Source organism: Kryptolebias marmoratus, linkage group LG2, assembly GCF_001649575.2.
Source record: "Kryptolebias marmoratus isolate JLee-2015 linkage group LG2, ASM164957v2, whole genome shotgun sequence".
NCBI classification, from domain to species: Eukaryota; Metazoa; Chordata; class Actinopteri; order Cyprinodontiformes; family Rivulidae; genus Kryptolebias; species Kryptolebias marmoratus.
Window position 1 is genome coordinate 30,433,120 of NC_051431.1, and position 15,942 is coordinate 30,449,061.

The 15,942-nt window shown below is 39.0% G+C and overlaps 1 protein-coding gene across 5 annotated transcripts in view; it reads left to right on the plus strand.

The window, feature by feature from the left end:
• Positions 1 to 15,160, plus strand: part of usp2a (ubiquitin specific peptidase 2a) — a 51,132-nt gene extending 35,972 nt beyond the window's left edge. For 3 of the 5 annotated variants that reach the window (XM_017434151.3, XM_017434150.3, XM_017434153.3), the window contains 11 exons: positions 1,818 to 1,868; positions 3,050 to 3,173; positions 4,891 to 5,002; positions 5,134 to 5,244; positions 8,682 to 8,746; positions 8,955 to 9,058; positions 10,644 to 10,724; positions 12,425 to 12,503; positions 12,722 to 12,826; positions 12,975 to 13,095; positions 13,808 to 15,160. In XM_017434151.3, coding sequence (XP_017289640.1) covers positions 1,818 to 1,868; positions 3,050 to 3,173; positions 4,891 to 5,002; positions 5,134 to 5,244; positions 8,682 to 8,746; positions 8,955 to 9,058; positions 10,644 to 10,724; positions 12,425 to 12,503; positions 12,722 to 12,826; positions 12,975 to 13,095; positions 13,808 to 13,892 — 1,038 coding nt within the window. In that variant the 3' untranslated portion in view covers positions 13,893 to 15,160. The remainder of the gene's footprint in view (positions 1 to 1,817; positions 1,869 to 3,049; positions 3,174 to 4,890; positions 5,003 to 5,133; positions 5,245 to 8,681; positions 8,747 to 8,954; positions 9,059 to 10,643; positions 10,725 to 12,424; positions 12,504 to 12,721; positions 12,827 to 12,974; positions 13,096 to 13,807) is intronic. The other 2 variants (XM_017434152.3, XM_017434154.3) reach the window with 1 other exon arrangement.
• Positions 15,161 to 15,942: the final 782 nt, after the last annotated feature.

Below are 15,942 nucleotides of genomic sequence, written 5' to 3' on the forward strand. Positions count from 1 at the left end.
AGAGCCAGAACTGTGCGTTGAGGTGAGCCCAACTATTTCTAGCTGGAACCTCTCAACCTCACACACCAGCTCAGGCTCCTTCCCCACCAGAGAGGTGACATTCTACGTCCCAAGAGCCAGCTTCTGTAGCCGAGGATCAGACCGCCAAGGTCCCCACCTTCGGCCACCACCCATCCCACATTGCACCCAACCCCTTTGAGCCCATGGGAAGGGGGACCCATGTCAGCTCTTCGGGCTGAGCCCGGCCGGGCTCCATGGGCAAAAGCCCTGCCACCAGGTGCTCGCCAACGTGCCCCATCTCCAGGCCTGGCTCCAGAGTGGGGCCCCGGTGACCCGCGTCCGGGCGAGGGAACACTGTATCCAAAATTTTTAATCATCATAAGGGGTCTTTGGGCTGCACTTTGTCTGATCCGTCACCTAGGACCTGTCTGCCTTGGGTGACCCAACTAGGGGCATGAAGCCCCTGACAGCATAGCTCCTAGGATCATTGGGACACTCAAACCCCTCCACCACGATAAGGTGGCAGCCCAGGGAGGGGCTGAAATGTAAGAGTAAGAAAAGGAACTCACCAAATAGTAATAAGGCTGCTTTAATGCTTATACGTTGACATTCTTAATACAAAATTGTTAGTATCACTGTTACATACAGTTGTGTTGTGTATGCCTTCCTTTCAGAGAATGTTTTAAAAACTAAAAACGCTCATCTCTCCATGGTCAGTTTACAATAAAACGATCAAAGCTCTCGTGTGACCTCACCTTGAATTTGGCCCATTTTCATTGTGGTTCCACACTCTCAGTGAAGGTGTTCTAGCTTCTGTACAGGTGAGGTAACAGGAAACATGGGCGTAAGATAGATTTCAGCAGCCAGTCAGATCAGGTGACTGGTGCTACTTTGCCAGCCCTTACAGTCACTTTCAGGCCTGAAAATTCAGATTCATGAACACGGATAGCTTGTTTTTCTGCATAAAGTTGGTATTAGTTAAATCATTGTTTCTGTTATATAGCTGTGGTGCATGCAAAGTACTGACCAAAAGATCTATGTCTAAGCTACATATTAGCACAGGAACTAAAAATAGGAGCAGGACATTCCTTAAGGAAATTGGTTGAAAAGAAAAAGTGTATCCTGCTTTTGCTTTGTTATCAAAGGCTCCAGTGCAGTCATCATGCATGCCCTGTGTTCTTTGTTAGCGCTCAATTATGTAACCACTCATCTTATGTAATACACTGTAACTGCATCAAGTGATGACATAAGTCCTCTGAAACATTGTGTGACATTTTCAGATTTCTAAATCGTCACACATTGAACTGAGCTGAAACGTAGATGTTTAATTTGTTGTTTTGACCAGAGGAACATCTGTGTAAAATCTTCAAGGTGCACATGAGTGTTTCCTTGTCATCTACTGTTGTTGATCAAATCTCTGCCATCTAGGAGAGAGTTACAGGAAATGACTGCAATGACAACAAAAACGTGTGCACCTGTCTGTCATTCCTACAGAGACACCACACACCCGTACACACACAATGAGCTGTACAATGAAGATAAATTGCCGGGTGTTTCCTGGGTGTATCATAAAGTATAAAATCAGTCTGAGTGAACAGAGTGATTCACTTAAGACAAGAAAAAACCAACTCAACGTTATGCAAGAATCTTTGTGTAAAGATCTAAATCTCCCTCCAAACACTGTGGTGCTTTAAAAACGTACTCTTGCAGACCACTTTCTATATTTTATTTCTGGTTGTTTGTAAACACACAAACATCACTGTACGAAGCCAATGTGACTGTCATCTAAATGTTTTGTATTTGTTTGTGTTTTTTAGAACTCAAAGAGTGCCCAGGGCCTTGTGGGGCTGAAGAACTTGGGAAACACTGTAAGTAAACCAGTACACTGTAAGTGTAAACCAGTCTAAAAACATGCATGTAAGGCTGCCTTGAGGCCCAGGCCTCGCTTGAAAAAAAGATCTGTGATCTCAATGGGATTTGCCTGGTTAAATAAAAGTAAAATAAAAATAAAAATAAATATTTGAATCTTCACATGCCGACCTGAAAGACTTAAAATAGTCATTTTATTCTTAACTGAGTTAGTGGCTCTTCTGAAATCCTGTTAGCGTTATGTTGAGAACAGTTTGTTGATATGTGGCTAATAAGTGGTGGTCCAGCACAATATCTGCCAGGGAACAGGCAGACAGATGGCTCCTAAAATAAATGGAGAGTGTTCTCTTTGTTGCATGTGTGTGCGTGGGTTTGTTTGTGTATGTGTGTACAGTAACCTAATCAGAGAGTCTGATCTATGGACTGGGGAGAACTTGCTCCCTCTCTGACCGGTTTGATCTTACCAACTGGCACGTGTCTCATGTGGACACATGACTCGGCTGAGTCTACACAGTCTCTGCTATCATGTCAGACTGCTTCATACAAGACCTGAGCAGCTGGAAGTAATAGGTACAGGGACGTTTTAGGGGACTTTGTGGTTATTTTTTAGAGTTGCATCCTTGCTGTGAGGTTATCAGGCTCCAAGTGGAGGTATCAGAAAGTTTAGGGTGGCACAATGGAACTGTGGTTAGAGCTGTCGCCTCACAGTAAGAAGGTCACAGGTTCGCTTCCTGACCTGGGGCCTTTCCAATTGGACTTAACATGTTCTCCCTGTGCACGTGGGGGTCTTCTCCAGCTAATCTAGTTTTCCCCTGCAGACAAAAATCATACCCATTAGGTTAATTGGTAGCTCTAAATTTGTCCCTAGGTGAGCATGTGACTGGTTGTTTGTCCCTGTGATGGGCTTGCGACCTGCCCAGGGTGTAACCCCCTCTCACACAATGACTGCTGAAGACAGACAGCAGCTCTCCTGTGACCTGGAGGAAAAAAAAGAGAGGAAAGAAAATTGATGGATGGATTTAAATTCAAAAAGTAATCAGGATAGGTTAATAAATTTCCTGAAGTTTATGTTAGAACAAAAAAAAACTAAATGTGACAGCCTTTCAGTAATAAGTGTGACTTTTTTGTGGTAAATGAATAAGACTTTTTTTCATCTGGTTTGTGTTATTTTTCCTTGTAGTGTTTCATGAACAGTATCCTGCAGTGTCTCAGCAACACACAAAGCCTCCGAGACTACTGCCTGCACAACTCTCACCGCAGAGACCTTAACAACAACAGCCGCACCAACACAGCCCTCATGGAAGGTGAGAGATGAGTCACTCAGGACCCCTAGAGTCCTAAACACACTTCTCACACACAGCTGTTCACAAGCCAGGCACTCAGCTGCTGTTCTCCACTAAAACAAGTGTATGCACTCAAATTTGAGTCAGAGAAAGAGGTAAATAGTTGTATATTGTCTGGAGAGGGACGGATTTTTTAAAAATTACTTCTAAATGTTTTCGTATGAAGGAAGATGTGCAAAATCTGATTCAAGCAAAGACAATAAGTTGCAGCTATATGTCACCATCAACCTAACAAGACAGTGACCTCTGCAATGAGTGCCTTAAAAAAGTCTTCACCACCCTTGAACTTTTCTACATTTTGTCACGTAAAAAAATAAAAAAAGTTTTTTACTGGGGTTTTATATGATAAACTACCACAAAGTAGCATTTAACTTTGATGTTGAAGGAAAATAGTAATGGTTTACATTTTATATTTCTGTTCATTTGTATTCAGCCAACTGCCTTCAGGAGTCACCTAATTATTAAATAGAGTCCACCTGTGTGTAATTTAATCTCAGTATAAACCCAGCTGTTCTGTGAAGGCCTCAGATTTTTATTACAGAATGTGAGTGATCAAACAGCATCATGAAGACCAAGGAACACATCAGACAAGTCAGGGATAAAGTTGTTGAGAAGTTTAAAGCAGAGTTAGGTTATAAAACAATATCCCAAACTTTGAAGATCTCACAGAGCTCTGTTCAATCCATCATCTGAAAATAGTAAGAGTACAACACAACTGAAAACCTACGAAGACACGACCGTCCACCTAAACTGACAGGATGAGCAAGGACAGCATTAATCTGAGAAGCAGCCAAGAATTCCACGGTAACTCTAGAGGAGCTGCAGAGATCCACAGCTCAGGTGGGACAATCTGTCCCCGGGACAACTATTAGTCCTGCTCTTCACTAATCTGTCCTTTATGGATGAGTGGAAAGAAGAAAAGCATTGTTGAAAGAAAGACATAAGAAGTCCTGTTGGCTGTTTGTTACAAGCCATGTAGGGACACAGCAAACATGAGGAAGAAGTTCTGAACGTTTTGTCCTAAATGTAGATCCCTATATGTGGGGAAAAACTAACACTTCACATCACCCTGAACACACTATCCTCTCTGTGAAACATGGTGGTGGCAGCATCATGCTGTGGGGATGTTCTTCTCCATCACAGAAAGGGAAGCTGGTCAGAGTTGATGGGAAGATGATGGATGAAGGAGAATCCTGTTAGAGGCTGTAAGACTTGAGACTGGAGCAGAGATTCACCTCCCAGCAGGACAACAACCCAAAACACCCAGCCAGATCTACAATGGAATGGGCCAGATCAAATCATATTCATGTGTTAGGATGGCCCAGTCGAAGTCCAGACCTAAATCCAACTGAGAATCTGTGGCAAGTCTGCTGCTCACAGATGCTCTCCATCTAATCTGACTAAGATGAAGCTGTTTAGCAAACAAGAATGAGCAAATGTTTCAGACAAACCCTAAAAGACTTGGAGCTGGAACTGAAGTGAAAGGTGGTTCTACAAAACCTCAGGGACTAATAACAAATTCACTCCACACTTATCAGATTTTTTTTACGTTGCACCACTTTGTGTTGGTCTATCATATAAAATCTCAGTAAAATACTTTGAAGTTTGTAGTTTTAATGTAATTACATTCTGTTTTGTTTCCCTGCCATGTGAGTAACCTTAGTATTTGTGTTGGTAGAATTTGCCAAGCTGATCCAGACCATTTGGACATCATCCAGCAGTGAGGCGGTCAGCCCGTCTGAATTCAAAACTCAGATCCAGAGATATGCTCCCAGATTTGTGGGATACAAGTAAGCTGTGTTACTCTTTTATGTTATTCCCCAAAACACTGCAGTATGTGTGTGTAGTACAGGCGTAAAAACCCTTTGAAGAATGCCTGCATTCATAGAGATCAGTGGTGATTGTTGCTGATATCTTGCAGCCAACAGGATGCTCAGGAGTTCCTGCGTTTTCTCTTGGATGGCCTACACAATGAAGTCAACAGGGTCACTGTCAGGCCAAGAGGAATTATGGAGGATTTTGACCATTTGCCGTAAGTCATCACATGACAGTACACCTGTTGTAACTGTACACACATAAATGCTCCAATTTTAAGGCCTTTCTTTACCAAAAATTATTTGTTTAGGTGAAAGGTTACTAGTCACTACAGAAGAATTCATTCAAGACAACATACATCATTAGGGCTTCACTTTAAGTCTTTGTGCCACTCTTGTACCTCCTGTGTTGACTTGTTGATTCTTGGAGGCCAAAAGAGCCTAATTTTTCAATTCTTCTTGGATATAATTGTCTGCTGTCTAACTATGGCTTTTTTTAAGGTTCCAAGTTAATCTTGGTAAAACAAATTCACTCAAAAAGTTTGAAACAATGTTTAAAAGAAGTATTTTAAGTTTTAACAATGTTTCAGGGCCAACAGTTAGTGGTTTCCTTTCATAGGGAACTGTGCCACCTAGATGTTAGAAACAAAGTAGGTCAAGTCCTTTGTGCCAACATTATCCATCCTTATTATTGCTTCGGAGCACCTGATTGTTCATGTTTATGCCTTCCTCAGTCTTTGCCCATCTTCTAATTAACAACTTCATAACAAGCATTTTCCCACTGGGGGATTACCTGTCAGAAACGTGTTAAAATCTTAAGCAAATTACCAAAGGGGGAAAATATGACTTCAAAGGTGCCCCTGCTACAATGACATGTATGTATTATTGACATTGGCTTTAATAATGCTATGTTTAAAATAGTCATTATGTCTTTGTTTTTATAATATTAGAAAAAAATCATTTCATTTGCAGCCCCCCATTGTTGTTTATGTTGCAATGCATTATCCATTTTAACTGACACAAAATGTCCCAATCTGTGGACCTGCTGTGAGACATGCAATTTTTTTAACCTCATTTTAGGTCTGAGCACCCCTTAAGAAGTTAAAACAACACTGAAGACCCTAGTAATGATTACCAAAACATAGCTGATCAGGGAATGGTGAAAATGGAACAAAGTTTGAGGGGTCTGTGCAAATTCAATTTGCTTTGTAAAACTGACAGAGCAGCTTCACCTTCTGTCATCAGCTAGTTAACAACTACAGCCACAAATGAGAGTTTTATGGAAACCATTAAAACCCCGTCCACACAGAAACATCATTTTAAGAGCCCCAAAATGGTATTTCTGAAAATGGGCTCCAGAGTGAAAGTGAGAAAATATGAAATGCCACCCTTGCGTTTTCTTGTAGATAACAAAACACAATCATTTGAAAACTGTAATGTCATGACCCACCTGTGCCTAACCCACTACCTCACGTTTTACAGATGTGTCACCAACAAGAAAGACAGATTACATGCTTGTGTTTGTGCTTCAGATGCCAGCTGCTTAAATGCAGCAAAACCATCATCTACTGTATTACTTCAATGAACAGACAAGGCTGATGAACAATAGCATATGCTTTGCAGAAAGTATAACAGCGGAGCAAAAAGACCTTATTATTAACTAAATAATCTAAGACCAAAAAGGTTTTTAATCACTACGTTTAACATTCTCTGTCATTAATACTAAAAAGCAAGCACAGCAAAAAATATTTACTGTACAATATTTAAGTATACAATTAAAAATGTGCTAAATGAAAACCTTTAAAAGACCATAACCATATAACCGTGTGTGTGCTCCGCATACAACACTGCAGCATTTGGATAATTTTTCTGTTTTTGTGTGCATAAGTTGTGGATGAAAACATTTCTAGAAACTATGTTCTGTTTATGGAGATATTTTTAGACACAACAAATACAAAGATTGTTTTGGAGAAACTGTGTTTTCTTGTAGAGAAGGCTTAAGACTCATGTAGCTAAGTTTGGCTAGGTCACCCCTCAAGTTGTTGTGTTTGTGGTCTAGTTATAGAAGGTGCTTTTTTACTGACAGCTGCTATTTGGTTTTAGTTTATGTGAAAACAGGGCTTACCTTTCAGTGAACAGTATGCAGAAGTAGGTGGGATATAAAAGTTTTGTTGTTTGTGTCTGTTAAAAGAAGTATGAACTCTTGCTGACAGAAAGTATCAACCAGTGAAGACTTGGCGAGAATACATCAAGTCTTTAGGACGGGTGTCAAACTCCAGGCCTCGAGGGCCACTGTCCTGGAGGTTTTAGGTTTTTCTGCTCCAACATACTTGATTCAAATGATTAAATTACCTCCTCACCAAATCATCATGTTCTCCAGAAGCATGTCCACAAGTCGTTCATTTAACTCAGGTGTTTTAAAGCAAGAACACGTCTAAAACACGCTGAGAGCGGCTCGCGAGGAACAGAGACTGACGCATGTGCTTAAGGAGGTAGTCTTTGCTGCTTCTCTTATTTCAGAAAGTTTTCCTCAATTTTGGAATTCAACTTGAAACTAAAATTAAAAGCAGTACCAGGATGCAGAGTTGGCCAGTATCCATTTTTTATACAATAAAGCCTTTCTAAAATTATATCACACTAAATATTAGTGCTGCAAAATATATTCAAAAATCACTGCAATATTAGTGAACATAAAATCAGTTTTGCAAAGGACTACAATACATCATCCATCAGCCTATTCCTTTTTTTGTAAATTATTGAACTGTAAAATATTATCTAACTTTGTTTCTTTTTCTATTTTCTTAATGTTGTAAATTTACCAAAAAATAAAGTCATAAATTTTTTTTTTCTTAAAGTTACACAATCAACATGTCACCTTCAAGGGCTATTTTTTTAAAATCAGCTTTACCGACATATTTGTTTTCCAGCTAAAGACCCGATCTGAAGGTGTGCTTTTAGTGCACACAGAAGGAAGCAGTTGTTTTAGTTCCATCTTCTTAGACCACAGGCTCCTTTTCCACCGGCTCTAAAGGTCCCGGCTCCACTGTACTCGGCTCGCTTTGCACGCGTTTACATCTGCATTTTTTCAAGGTCGGCCCTGCTTTTTTGGTCCCTGCTTCGGAGTAGGGCCAGCCGGGCCGGCCCTGCTTCATGGGTGGAGCAAGCTTAGCTCCTGTTCACTCTTCTTCTGAATTAGGGCCCATGTAAAAGAGGCATAATATCCTACCAGCTATGCCTTAAGTCATTCTTTCATCGTGTGTCCCGTTGTCTTCACCACCGCAACTGTACCAAACTGTCAGACGTTAACTTTTATGGGGTTTTAGGGTGTGCTGTCTTTTTATTTTCTGCCTCTGACAGCTGCTGTACTGGCAGTTTGAGGATAAATCGGTGACACCTTTTGATAGATTTGGCTGATGTTCTGACAAAAACACTTTAAAGTCTTTTTTTTTTACAGACAGCACAACAGTAGAGGAACAGTGAGTTGATGTTTAAACTTCGAAATACACTACACTTCATGCAGTTCCCCTCTTAAACAGTTCCATGGTTACCCAACACATTTTTACTTGGAGACTATTAATAAGGCTTATTACTTATTAGAAATATTAGTCAATGTTTAGTTTGAAGTTCTGATTTCAGCCCTGTGCTCTACTTTCAGAGATGAAGAGAAAGGGAAGAAGATGTGGAGTAAATATCTGGAGAGAGAAGACAGTAAGATAGTTGGTAAGTTAAAGGATTCTTTTTTTTTTTTTTTTTGATTACATGACAGGTCATTTTGGCAGACTGGAGCTTCAGTTTTGGTATTATGGTTTAAGACAATACTACATATTAAGATAAAAAACATTGTATATTAATATAAAGAAAAGATATTCGTGTTTTTTTCATGTCATGCCTCTTAATCCAGTCATCAGAGATGTTTATTTGCTTTCAGACCTGTTTGTGGGGCAGCTGAGGAGCTCCCTGACCTGCAGCCACTGTGGTTTCTGCTCCACTGTGTTTGATCCTTTCTGGGATCTATCTCTGCCTATCGCCAAGGTTAGACAACACACACACACACACACACACACATGCAGCACAGACAGATGACTGACGCTCGCTCCAACGTAACCAAACACTATTCAGTTTTATCAGTGATGCAAAGCATTATTTTCTCTGTAGTTTGTTTTTTTTACCTGTTTTTTGATGATTTGAACATAATGTTGACAGCTACGTTTTGATATGTACGGAAGCGCATTGCATTCACCAAAGAAAAAAAAATGGGCATCTTATCTCATAATTAGGAGATCGGGATCTCCTAATTATGAGATAACTGGAAATGTGCTATTTAGGCCACTGCCTTAGAATCAGTGCACAGCATGACACATGACACATAAACTTCCTAAATGTTTTTTTTTTTAGACAAAGCACTAAGTGTTTAGTGATGATTCATATTCATCTTCATTTGTCTTTTGCAGTTTAGTGTGATTGATACACATATTTTGTGACATGTAATCTTTCTGATGAATTCCATATTTGAATGTTTTAAAAGGTCCTAAAATACGTGTGTGGTTCGTATGGAAATAATTTATGTAAGGAACTGCAGCACTCATGAACATGAAGGTGGTCTTTTTCCACAGATATTAGATGAAATGTATGTGTTGCTCAGTGGTAAAGTCTGTTATTAGGTAAATAAATTGCTTGTCTTTGGCTGTCGCTCTCTCTGTTCACACATCTGTGGGGCTGAAAACGCTTTTCCAACAACTCGAAGGTGAGGGAAAACCGGGAAATTTAACTCTAGAACGGTCGTTTTGACCGCTGTATTTAAACCTCAGTTCTTGCGAGCTTATAACTATGATAAAACTTTAATTAGCTAAACATATTAAACAATACCAAAACACAATAATTATGCATCAAACTTTTATCTGTATGGGAAATCCTGAAACTATCATAACATATAAAAGCAGAATTTGTCAATCATTTTGTCTGATAATTCCTACAGAAATATTTTTATATAAATCAATAACAAGTTCCCTTTACTTAATTAAACAAAATTCTAAAACCCACTTTTTAAATCCCCCAAATATATGTCATAAATGGTAATTATGAAGTATGAAATAAACATAAACTAGATGTCAAAAGTCAGTATAAAGAGCTATGAAAGCAATAATACTTTTGAAACTTTTTATAGTAAGGCTAATAAAATGGCCTCCAGGGTAATTATAGTAATTATAACAACACCATCAGAAATGGTGAGAAGAAAACTGGAAGGTGGAGCAAGTAGACAGAAGACAGAGTCACAGAAGGACAGAGGATCAGTCTGGGATGAAAAGGACTGCGTTCCCAATCCTGTTACTTTTCACTGTTGGCCACTGGGCACTGATTCTAAGGCAGTGGCATAAGTAGCACCTTTCCAGTTATCTCATAATTACAAGATCCTGATCTCGTAATTATGACATACAGTGCCTTTTTTTGGTTTGGAGAATGCAATGCGCTTCCGTAGATATGTGCTTCCACCAATCTTGACAATTTTTTTTGTTTTCTTCCCATCTCTATTTGTGCTTTGCTTTATGTGCGTTTTGTCTGGGTTTTGTGATTGTTTGAGTGTGTGTGCTAATGTCACTGCATCTATGTTTGTGCTTAGAAGGGCTACGGTGAGGTGAGTCTGATGGACTGCATGCGGCTCTTCACCAAAGAAGACGTCCTTGATGGGGACGAGAAGCCGGTAGGTATCTATGATAACAACTGTCTGTTGTAATAATCCTGTCTGTAGTCAGCGAAGTCCCCTGCTGATTACTGACAGTTTGTAATGGTCAACAGCTTGACCTCAGGGGTTTTCGATCGTCCCTGCACATGTTCAAACCCAATTTCCAGTTTCCTAATGACAAAAACTTTGTTAGTTTTTAATTTTTTTAAACAGACATAAGTACAAATAAATGCTTTTTATCATATTCATTGACTGACCTCATTTTATTGAAAAAATTACAAACAATTGTACAATCATTGTCAAAATAAAAGAGAAAGGCAAATTAGCAAAACAAGACATTTGCTTTATTGTCTCTCCAAAATTTTAATTTACTGTAAGTTTTTGTTTTATTAGTACCTTCACACATACTACTGTTGTCAAAGGTTTACATACACTCATCATGAACATCATATTAACTTTGGGCTTTTCAAGATTTTTTTGAACCATTCTTTCTCCAGGGTAGAATGATTACACAACATACAACTTCAACTCTTTCTTTCTTGATTTCTGCAATGACCTTAAATATTTAATCCATACAGGGTCATTATTATACAAACAGACTAAAATACATGCATATATCCCCATTAATATATGGTTCAATGTCCAAGATCTAAATTATAACCTCTAATAAGACATTATTAGTCCTTGGCCTTGTCTTACTAAAAGACTTTTTAAAACTTTCAGCACCATTTACTAAAAGATTTAGGTTTAATTCATGGATATATTTAGGGCTAAATGTATACCTTTGACCCTGTGTGGATTAGAGAAAATCCACAATCAATCCAAACTTGTACACCAGTTTAAACATTATTGAAGTTGTCTGTTCAGTAATCATTGCTCTATTGTCCTTGACGGACGACAAGAAGTCAAAAAAATCCCAAATTAATTTTTTTCTTGCACTGTCCCAACTTTTTTGGAAATTAATTTTGTATATAATAGTACAGGCTTGTGTAATATAAATTTGGTTTTTAGATTTTATGGTCAATAAAATAAATTACTGCAATCAATAATCAATTACTGCAGTATGGCATCAATAAATGTAGAAATAGTGGTTATTTAAAGTTTCCTATTAGTGTTATGAGTTACTGATTAAATTTAAACATTTTAAATTTGATCTGTGATGTTATGTCTTTAAAGTACCATGCATATAATATAACTGATGGCTGGCTTAAGCTATTTAAAATTCGATTACTTCAAGCCTAAATTTATTATTTGTACTTTCTGTTGTACTACCAGAATTACATCAGCAGGAGGCAACATTTTACTCTTTAAATTTGATACCCAACTTGAATTGGCCTGCTGTATAAATGAACAATTTTTTCAGCAACATTCATCTTAAACTTGATATCTTACCAGAAGTCCAGGTCTCCTGAGTAAAGCATCTCCAGAAATAAACTTTATTCATTTAAAATATTTCCTGAATTAAAAAATTTAAATGTCAGTTCATCACATGCTGTACAAATACTGCTTTTAGCGTTGTGTGGGTATTCCTGCCTGCAAATTTTAAAAGCTCCACATTTGCACTGCAGAGTGTCTTATAGAGCAATATAAATGTCAGAAAGTCGAGTGAGAACATACTTTGTCTTTGTACTTCATATTTGTCTGTCAGTGCAGGCGTATAGTTATTCCAGTGGATGCAGGCCTGTGGCTGAACTGAACTCTGTGTTTTCTCTCCACAGACGTGCTACAGGTGTAAAGCTAGGAGAAGGTGCACTAAGAAGTTCACAATACAGAATTTCCCCAAGATCTTAGTGCTGCGTATCCTTTGCTTCAGACACCAATGTGTGTTTCTGGCTCTGATGTGTTCTGTCAGACATCAACAGTGAGTCTGCAGCAGGGAATCTGAGCGTGTCGTGCTCGTTTGAGGCATTTTTTACACAGAGATATAAACAACTCCAAGCTTTGATTGGAGATTGTTTTATGCAGTTTTTGTGTCAAACTGTAGCAGCGCCTCCTTAACTCTCCTCCAACTGCAGACCTGAAACGTTTCTCTGAGGCTCGAAGAACAAGCAAATTGTCCACCTTTGTTAATTTCCCCATGAAGGATCTTGACCTGCGAGAGTTTGCCTCTGAAAACAGCAGTAAGCAATTAACCTAACATCTTTGAGTGACATAATTCAAAAGCTTGATCTTGACTTAAAACATTGATACTGTAATGCATATTTAAAGGATAACTGTCAAAGCAGTAACCTTTGAGTTAACTTCTGTTTTGTTTTTGTCCGCTTGCAGCAAATGCAGTGTACAACCTGTATGCAGTATCCAACCACTCAGGTACCACCATGGGTGGTCACTACACAGCCTACTGTCGCAACCCTAACTCGGGAGAGTGGTACACATTTAATGACTCCAGGTGGGTTTGAGTGAACAGAGGGGTTATGTCACAGACTCATCCTGACTGATCACATCACAAGTGGACATATCTAAATACAAGTTTGCATCAAGAACTGTATAGTGCATAATGCCCACCACCTTTCATGACAGAGTTTTAAACTAAGGTCATCTTTTCTTGAGTTGTAGCCATTTTGATTTCATGGCTAATAAGTTTTAAAATAATTTATTGCACAGTGTCATGTGATATTGCGAGATCTTGCATGATGCATTATCACTTGGCGAATATGTTGTGAATGACTCCCAGCTTCTACCACATCCAATTTTAGCTCAATATCTGTAAAACTGACTAAGTTTCAACCATTTCTGTGTTGGCTAAGGTTAATTAGCTGTGGTGGATTTCTTGAATTGGGTTGACTGGAGGAGGTAATGAATTGTAGAGATGCATCCTGTGATTACTTTGTGAGAGTTTCATTGACATTTGTTCAGTGATTCATGAGGTATTTTGCAAACAAACAGATAGAGTTGACTCCAGTAGTTATTATCAAGGTTTAACACAATTCTTATGCAATTAGTTATCACTCAAAGTTTGCATTGTGGCTGACGCTCAGCTACTAGCACACTGTATTTTAGCTCAATATCTTTAAAATGAGTTATCACCTGCCATGCAACACATTGTGACATACATTCACTTTGTGTGAAAATCAGTTAACAACTCCTGTGTGTGTTTTCAGAGTAACGCCAATGTCATCGAGCCAAGTGCGCAGCAGCGATGCCTACGTCTTGTTCTATGAGCTGGCCTCCTCCTCGAGGATGTGAGGCCTCCTGAAGGACGGCTGCGGAACGGCAAATGGACACACCATGTTCAAATGGACAGATGACAAATGAGACTGCTGTTGGAGTGTGGCCTGTTTGGGACTTGTCTTTAGACATTTGATGTTCACAAACACATATGAAGGCTTGGACTCCACCAGCTGCTGTGACAACACTGTGGACTCCACAGGAACCTGATCAACCAGCTCTGTGTCTCTGTCACTACTCCTGTGCCCTGCTCATCCTGGATGGAGCTGTTTACCGTGTGTGTGTGTGTGTGTGTGTGTGTGAGGCAGACACAGGGCAATAATCTCATTTGACCAACCAACCAGGTGAACCCATCTCAGATGCCCCCTCTCTATGCACTGCAAACCAGACTCACCCTGACTCCAACTCCACTTATTCCTAATCTTCTCATTTGCCTCAGACAATAAAAGTCACGTGTTGCTTTTTATTTTCAAATTCATGATTTTCTGTTGTTGTTGTTCTTCTTCTTGTTGTTGTTCATTTGAGAAATAGATTTATTAGCAAAGCACTATGAGCATTATCACCACTTTGGAATGTGGATAAACTTTTCTTAGAGTTTGACTATAAGAAGACTGGGTCACACTTATGATGAGCTTACAGCCTGCCTGCCTGCCTGCCTGCTTTTTACAGCTCTCCCTTCCATTGCACTGCACTGCAACACTCCCAAGTCTCTGTTAGCAACTCCTTTACTCTTTCTTTGTCTGATAGTGGTCGGGAGGGCTAATGACACTGTGAGAGTAAAAGGTTTCAGAGGAAAAACCTCTAACTTTTGTTTTATTTAATTTGTTTTTCCCACGTGTGGCTGCTTCTGATGCTTTTAAACGTGCTATGGATGGATGGATGGATGGATGGATGGATGGATGGATGGATGGAGAGTCCAGCGTGGATCTGATATGGATGAATAACAGAAAGTACTAACGGTAACAATCCTCGTCATAAGTATGGGGTCTTTTCTTCCTCTCTTGTTTCATACCATTGAACAACACAGAAAGAATGTTTTCAAAAGACAAAACACTGTCTGTATATTTTTATATCTTGATGCAATATAAAGAATGTACAATTCAATGGTGCTGAAAATGACCCATAACTGTTTTCAGTTGGTTTATTTACCAGGTTTCAAGAGAGAAAAAAAAGTTATTTATACTTACAGGTGATAATGTGATGACTCACTTTTTAACAGTGGCCGTAGTATACAAATATATATATATATATACATATATATGAATAAAAGTCAACAACACAGTGGATGTACAGCGTGTCCCTGTTTTCTTTGGCAAACGGGTGACTAGTTGAGAAGCGAAGAAGAGCAGAACAATAAACGGGGTCGGTTTTGAGGAGCAGCTGTTTTCAGCCTGTGACAACATATAGCTGTCAATTAGTTAGGGGTCTTCAAACGGCAGGCTTGTATCAGTTATTAAATATCAATAGAATGTTTATTGTTTTGTATTTTTGAATGCCAACAAATCACATGAGATCTTTGTTTAAACCCTCAGCATGCAGAGTGGCAGATGACATGTATTCCTTCAGGGAAGGCTACTTCCATTTATGTATTTGTTTGCAACACAGCATCTCTACCGTTAGTAACTACTCTTTCTGGAACATTTATTCTTAATCAAACACAAATATGTCATAAATGTAGTTAAAACAAAATTAATTTCTAAAAAATTAAAACACTGTGATCAAACATAAATAATTATTACAAGTTTTGAACAGGGTTCTGGTTACTGAACTGACAAATCCAAACTGGAAACACAGGTAAGTAAAAATGGATTTTATTTTGAAATGGATAGGAAGCTTGGAGCATGTTTATCTGCAGGATTATAAATAAACAGGGTTAGCAGATTCATGGGTGCATATAGTTTTCTTAGCATGTTAGGAGAGTTCTTACTAAGTTTCATCTTTACAGGTTATTCTGAGGAGGCATGAGGGTTCCAGAAGTCCGGAGTAGGTAAGCAGAATACGGAAGACGAGTGAGAGAGCGGACAGGCTGTCCCCGTATTCGGCAAGATGGCTCTCCTTCAAATCTGTA